At 42.3% G+C, this 7,574-nt stretch overlaps 1 protein-coding gene across 3 annotated transcripts; it reads right to left on the bottom strand.

Annotated features, from left to right (window-relative positions):
• Nucleotides 1–1,212: 1,212 nt before the first annotated feature.
• Nucleotides 1,213–7,229, bottom strand: MGST1 (microsomal glutathione S-transferase 1). Of its 3 annotated transcripts, none has more exons than XM_056482472.1 (4): nt 7,120–7,229; nt 4,825–4,974; nt 3,842–3,936; nt 1,213–1,833 (listed from the first exon to the last, which is right to left on the bottom strand). In XM_056482472.1, exons 2-4 carry the CDS (start codon nt 4,948–4,950, stop codon nt 1,587–1,589), a joined length of 468 nt encoding a protein of 155 aa, XP_056338447.1. In that variant the 5' UTR covers nt 4,951–4,974; nt 7,120–7,229; the 3' UTR covers nt 1,213–1,586. The 3 variants fall into 3 exon arrangements, with proteins under 3 accessions (XP_056338447.1, XP_056338446.1, XP_056338448.1); XM_056482471.1 differs by lacking the exon at nt 7,120–7,229 and adding an exon at nt 6,720–7,041; XM_056482473.1 differs by lacking the exon at nt 7,120–7,229 and adding an exon at nt 5,843–5,901.
• Nucleotides 7,230–7,574: the final 345 nt, after the last annotated feature.

The following is a 7,574-nucleotide window of genomic DNA, read 5'->3' on the forward strand; positions in this document are numbered from 1 at the left end:
TGCTGGTGTGTGCTTACTCTGCTATGTTCAACTTTCAATCATCATCTCCTCTCATTCTCCTTCTAGAGGACCCAGCTCTTTGTCATTTCACTCATTAGTTAGATTTAACTTCTGGTAAATCAATGTTAACATCTTGATTTCACGTTCCACCCTCTCTTCTTTAGCAGACATGACTTAAAACACTAAACTTAAACTGCAATAAAAATCCTCTTTCTTTGGATTAAAGCAGTCTCTCTGAATTCTTCCCCACTCCTCCTGCCACCCTTCTGAGTTGCAGCCTAACATAACATTACCCCAACTTCCACCTCACAACTGTGGGTAGGAAGGAAAGCCCCCAGTGTTATTTCTTGCAGTACAACAACTACTTCCCTGATCAAAAAGGAAAACAAAACCTTTGACATGTGGAAGCAGCAATGGGAACTCTCCATCTCCTCTCTGGGCCAACCCTTAGGGGAGCAGCTTCTGGGGTAGGAAAGCAAACCAAAGGTGCTGTGCTCTGACTTCTGCCATTTAAAACTTCTCAATGACCAGCACACTGCATATAACGACATTTCTGGGTCACTTGAAATCTCGTGATATTTATTTAAGCCAGAGCTACTGAAGAACCCCAGAATAACCAACCAAACAAAGAGAAGGCAGGGAAAAGTCTTTAAAGAATGTATTTCAAATTAACACATCATAGAAAGATGTAAGCAAAGAGCAAAATTTCCTATCAGAAACACATTTATGACAATATGACACACAAACTAATTATATATGTGCATCTGAATTACTTGATAGCTACATTTGCAAGTGTCACTCATTTTATGCTGAATTTATTCAGAAATGAAAAAAAAAAATCCTCTACAAAGGGTCTACACTTTATCCAGTCACAAAAACTACATTTGCAGGAACCTCAACAAAAATAATTACTTCAAATTTTCAGCAGTGCCTCCAAAGAGAATTTAGCACAAATACTTTCTTTTTAATCTATTCAACTGAAAGAAATGGAGCTGCAACGGTTTAGGTTTTTTAATCCCAAAGTGGATTATACAAACATTTTCATCAAAGAGGTTTTTTACAACAAGACTAGCATTACTGGTTATATCTTATTATTAAGGTAAGCTTTCTTCAAAGAACTATATGATTGGAATCTCTTCCTGATACATAGTGACATGCTATTTGCTGGCTGCAGTGAGAAGAGTCGAAATGAAAACAAAAATACAAACAGGCTTTTTTTTTTAATCTTGTCTTTATTGATTTAGACTTCAGAGCTGCAGCCAAAAATAGTGCATCTGTAGAAAATTATCAAACACTCTATCAATACAGCATCATCTCATGTTTAGAATTGTAAGCACTTGACAAATTGCAAAGGGAACATCCAATCTAGTATTTGGCAGTGCAACCCATGCACAGGGAATAGAGGGAGAAGGATTCTTTTTCCTCCCAAAAAAGATACACTTCTGAACAGGAACAAAAAGCTTTTGTTAAAAAAAAAAAAGAATTCCAGTTACCACAGAAGACTCAATGGCTCACTCAAGACATCATTGTACAGTGCTGGAAACTTTGTGTGGAATGTCAAAGGGGACACAGAAACTCCAGCTCTGCTACAGGAGCCACGCTGTCTTCAGGACTTTGTAGGCCATGGAGAAGGTCACTGAGTAGCCAACTGCCCAAGACAAACCTCTGCCAGGCTGGGGAAGAGGGATCAAGTATGCAAAAGTGTGAAGGATCCTAGCCCCGGTGAAGATCCTGAAATGCAGCAGGGCTGTGGAAAGCTCAGGGCCACTCAGAGCATACAGCAGTCCAATGCCAACAAATGGGACAATATTTTCCAGGTCATTCAGGTGGCCTCTGAGGAAAGGAGCAAAATTATTTTTAAGTGTTATATTTTGTAGAATAAACCACTTCAAGCCCCATTATTTTTCAACATCTTCAGAGCATTCTACTATTCAGCATCTCTTGGCTTCCTCTGCAGAGGAGACTTGACTCAGCTGCTGAAACAATTTTGGCACGTTCACCTGACATCACTCTGGTCTTTCCCACTGCACCCCACATTTTTAAGCTTCTGATCCTCTGTATGAAAGGCATTAGCTTTTCCTCAGTATCTTGGTAATATTAAGGACTTAGATGAGGTGCCTGATGCACCTGGGCATGCAAGAATGCAAAGTCAGGGAAGAAGAGAGGTAGCTGTTTTCTTGGAGCCTGTCTCAATTAACATCAATTAACTGGAGAACTATGACTGAAACTATTACAGTTCATGGCCCAGATGGTTTATTCTAATCCCATAAATCCAGTTCATGGTGTCCATAAAGAAAACATGAAATATCCAACTTAGGAACCATTCCATCAAACCTTCATGAGTTCTATCATATTGAAGAAGATTATTTTTGGACATCTAACAGGTGTGACAGCTACGCTTTTCGTTCATTTTCTCCACTTTGAGCACTAAAATAGCTGAAAAAATGTTTGAAATTTTGAAACCATAATATAATTTACTGAAAATGTGTTGGGACTGAATTCCATATCTTGAAGTTTTCTTTCACACCCCTTCTTTCAGCTCCCTTCACCTCTTTAGATAATTATACTTCCAGCCTAATTTACTGATTGAAACAATGTCTAAGCCTTACTAATGATGGCAAATTTCAGAGCCAACTGGAATCAGGTTGTGGCACTGTCTTGCAGCTGCTTTTAGAATATATTTAACATTATGAGTAAACTTATCTCTCCAGATTTTTTATTCTCATTCCCCTTAAAAGTACTCTGAAGGAAGTAATTTTTTTTCTGAAAAAAATCCTTTTTCCCCATAAACTGAATACATTCCAATCACTTCACAGAAGAGAAGCCATGTTAAATTTATGTGGCATTATCTGTTGCCATGAAGCTTGCAGAAGAAAACACAGAAAGCTTCTATTAAGAACCACAGTGCTGCAACACCAACATAGTAACTAGAACCAAGCTGACTTACTAGGTCTGGGGATGTCTGAAAAACTCCACAAAACAGCAAAACAGGATTTGCTAATAAAGTGTTTGAAAAATCTATTCTGTGAAAATGACTGAGGTTCTTGTCATTTCTCTACCACAACAATTTGAGTTAAATGGGTCATAAAGTTAGTCTCAACTTAGCTGGCCTCTTACAATTTACAAAGAGAAAGGAATTACCCCTCACCATAAAAGTTTCCACTTTTATGCAACACCCATGAAATTAAGCAACAACTCCCCAAACTACTCAGGGGCAGAAAAGGAAGGAGCAGAACATCTTTACAGCCCACTAAGATTAGGCTCTTCTTTCTGAGATTTGAATCCACAAGAGACATACAGAAACATGCTTTGTGAAACAGCAGCCATTATTTGCAAGGATGCAGTGTTCTTAAATAAGCACTGGTATATATTTTCAAGATCTTCCCTAATGGAGGTTTAAATGAAAAGAGCTCACTGACATTCAAGTTTTTGGTATAAAAATAACCTCAGCTTCATCAAGGAATAATCCTATGGAAAGCATTCCATTAAAGCTTTCCTTGATAGCACAGGTGTATCAAACAGCATCCCAAAATTCATGATTTTGGAAACAGGAAATTTTGCCATGAGCTACATCAACTTATGGTCATATTTTAGAGTGTTCTCATGACTTTGCCCATGCAGACAGGCTATTGTAACCAGACAGTGGCTTATTGCTTTTAGAATGCACATTGAACATTTGAATGTGGAATGGTTTGTTCATTTAAACTAATTAATGTATTAGATTGCTACATAATGCACCATAAAACACACACAGTCTTGACAGAGAACAGGGTGAAATTAACTCCTTGATTTAATATTATTCTGTTATTTAAAATAACCTTTAAAGGTTCCTGTGTATTACCTGCGTGCACGTTCAACATCTGGATCAGTCCTCAGGTATTTCTTAGCACTCTCCCCTTTTCCAAATGATTCTGTATCTTCTGGGTTGACAAATGCCTGTTTCAAACACAAGCACACATTAATGACATTAGCAGCCAAAATGTTTTTTCCAGTCAAGCCAGCTTGCTATAAAGCCCACTCTTTTTACCAATGCCTCAACAACCTCACTTAACTTTCCTGAAGTTAAAAGCACGGGGAACAATACAAAGTTTGCTGCATTGCTGCTTTCTTGAGCCCAACCTGTACATAGCTTGTGTGCTGACAAATTAATGCAGTGTAATTGATGCATTTAGATAAAGCCTTTTTGTGAAAGGGACAAGCCTGCAGTAAAGGCAGTAGGCTGACAGAACATAGGCACCTACGAGGCAGAAGGTTTCAGGTCTCTTTTTCACCACTCCTGAGCAGTTATCTGAAAGTGCTTTTGGATCCCTTCTCTCTACAGAAGTCTACACAGCAGTAGTATCCAACAGCCTCATTCCCATTCACATCTATGACCAAGGAAGTGTCTCCCTTTCCTCTTAGGTACAAATTTTTACACTTTTATGACCCATTATTACCTCAAAATACTGCAAGACACTGCTTGAAAATAACATTTAATTCAGGCAGTGCAGACTACAGTTGATTTCTCCCTGCTGACACATGTAGTAACACATGCATTCTGTGGACTGTTCAGGCTGTGAAAGTCAAGAAAACCTTTGGATTTTAGGAGAGCTACATGATTGCTTTCCAGGGCACCTATTTGTGAAATAGCCTCAGATTTCTAAAGGTGCATTAACAGCATCATCAGCAACATTTTACATTCTTACTTCACTCCTTTTCTGGTTTTTTTTTTTTTTTTTCTTTCAAGTCTTTTCCTATATTATACAAAAAATTTAAATGGCTTTAGCTCTGTATTTCAATAAAAATGTCAATCTGGTCTCCCAGCCAGTGTTTCCAAATGGTTACCTTCCTTGTGATCCTGAAGTATGCTGTTATCAGACTCATCAGCATCATTTTTATAAGACAAATGGCTGCATAAGTAGCATAAGCCCGGAAGACTTCATTGTCAATTAACTGGGTTGACTTGGCCATTTCTCCTCTTCTCACTGACGACCACTAAAAAACATTAAAGTCAGTTAAAGCCAACATCATTGCACTCCAAAGTTCTGACAACAACATTGTGTTAACAGCCTTGTTTTTTAGCATCACTGAAATGACAGCGTGGTTTTGCCACCGTGGAAAGTTTCTTTTCAAACAATTTTCCCCAGGTTGTTTTTTTGGTTTTGTTTTTTTTTTCCACAATAGCATAATATAATACATTAAGATGATAAATTATAATATTTTGCTTCCATTATAAGTGCTTATTAAACTGTCAAGGTACAAACTACCAAAATATTTAACGTAATTGCAGAAATAACACTTAGTCACAGAAATTTTTAGTACTCTTTTGAAATAACACAAGGAGTTATACCAATTTTAGACCAATTCATTTGAATTAGTAAATTTCCCTAAGCAGTTACCAGGATAGAAGGAGTGTGTGACAATGCAATGAACACTACAGAATGTAAAGAGGGAAATTAGTATCGTGCAGAATGACACAATTATAATTGCACTTCAGCTTTCAAACTAACCAGTACCTTCCTACCCAGCAGTAACTTGTGATCAAACTGAGCTGAACATGCTTTTTTCCCCTTTGAGACCTTGTTCTTAACAACTGCTTTTAGCATGACTCACGAGCAAAGATTAAGTTGTAATGACAAAGAGGAGAGGACTATTTCTGCTTTTATCATGGGAGGCTTAAACTAATGAAGTCTCTTTCCAACGAGACTGTACCAACCCACAGTCCTGTGAAGGTGGTACCTTTTATCAGCACCAGAAAGTTAACAGGTGCTGAGGAGTGAATGCAGGGGGGAAAAAAAAATAAAAAGCACATCCCTGTGTAAATTCAATTTTTGCCCTGCACAGACCCAGGTGTTTGCCTCACCAAGTGTTTCAGCCATGCATTTAGTGACCAGGAATCCACACAACCAGGATGTCTTAGCTTCACTAGAGAGCGAAATAAAAGAACTTTTTTGTTACAGCTAACTTACTTTCTGTGATATAAGTTTAACAATGGTAATAAAAATGTTAATATTCACTTGATTACAATTTTAACAACCTCTCATCTTGCTTTCAGCACAGTCAGCTACTGCCAAACAGGGAGAACTTGATGAGCAAAGAGCATTATGGAAGGCTTGCTCTGAAGGCACGTCCTCGGTGAGGAAGTGGGCAGGATGGAGGTAAGCAGCTGTTTGCACAGTGAAAACAAAACTAGCCTTGCCTGGACCTGTCTGCCGTGGTGATGGGATTCTGCTCCCTCTTTTATCCTTTCTAGAACACAGCTTGGGTCACTGGGCCTAGCGCAGGGTCTGTGGACCATGGGAAATTGATTCAATGTAATTCTGCCTCCTCTCATTGCAGTCCAGTTCCCAAGATAAACAGCGACTCGGCGAAGACTTTCCTCAGAAATAGACAGGAACTGGTTCTATCCATTTTAACAACATTGTTAAAACATTTTTACAGAACTATCCTGCTACGTTTAACTTTGTATCACATCAAAAAGCACACAGTGTTTCACACAACGAAAACAAACCCACGGCGCCAGAGCACTTTTCCCTGAACTGTGCTGAGAATACACCCAAGAACGACGCCAAGTCACTGCCATGGGACCCTGTCCAGCAGCACTTTGTCGCTCAGCCACATCCATCCATTTTCCCCCGCTGCCCTGTGACCCCTCCGGGCTCCCACAACGCCCAGGACCCGCCTCAGCGCAAAATGGACGGGCGCCGAGAAAAGCGGGGGAGAAATCGCAAAAAACAAACCCCAAACGCGCGAGCAGCACGGGGTTTAAAGAGACAGCCTCGTTCCGTTTGCAAACAGCCTAGCGTACATGGGTAACACAATAACAACGATGGTTTGTCTGTGCAACCCCGCTGTGGGGGCTCGGAGCAGCGGCCGGGCCCAGCTGCTCCACGGCACCGCCGGGGCCGCTGGTTCGTGCGACTTCCCCACGAGAAGTCTCCTCTGCCCGCAGGCTCCGCTCCCATCGCAGCCGCCGATTCCCGGCCCAGGCTCCGCTCCCACCGCAGCCGCCGATTCCCGGCCCGGCCCCGCGGCAGATGCCGCCACCCCGAGCCCCCCACACGCAGCGCCCCGCTGCCGCACCGCCCTCCCGCCCCCGCGGCGGGTTCGGCCGCCGGGCCCCGCCGCCTCCGCCCGCACCTCGGCCGTGCCCGCGGCGATCCGAGCCCTCCGCTCCCCGTCCGGCACTGCGGCTCGGCCCGGCCCGGCCCCGCCTCGCCCCGCCGGCCGCGGGGGCGGGCCCGGCCCGGGCCGCCCTCACGGAGCCCCGGGTGCGGCCCCGAGCCCGGCGAGCCCGGCACGGAGAGGAGAGCGTGTGGGAACGAGCGAGGAAAAGGTGCTGCCTGAACAGCCTTGGACAGGGAAATTGATCCACAAACACCAGAGGTTTATGTCCAAAAAGGAGACAGAGGAGTCCTTTTTGCTTCATTCCAATAAAGGGAGAGGCCATGGGGCATTCCCCTGGGATCTCTAAAATTTTTGGAGGATGCAGCCTCCTTTTTATCCCAGTTTCCCGGTCGCATTTCCCTCTCTCTTTCCCCACTGGCTGAGGTACTTGAGAGGCACAGACTTCCCAAACACCTTATACCAAAATC

This window comes from Oenanthe melanoleuca, chromosome 1A (genome assembly GCF_029582105.1).
Source record: "Oenanthe melanoleuca isolate GR-GAL-2019-014 chromosome 1A, OMel1.0, whole genome shotgun sequence".
NCBI lineage: Eukaryota > Metazoa > Chordata > Aves > Passeriformes > Muscicapidae > Oenanthe > Oenanthe melanoleuca.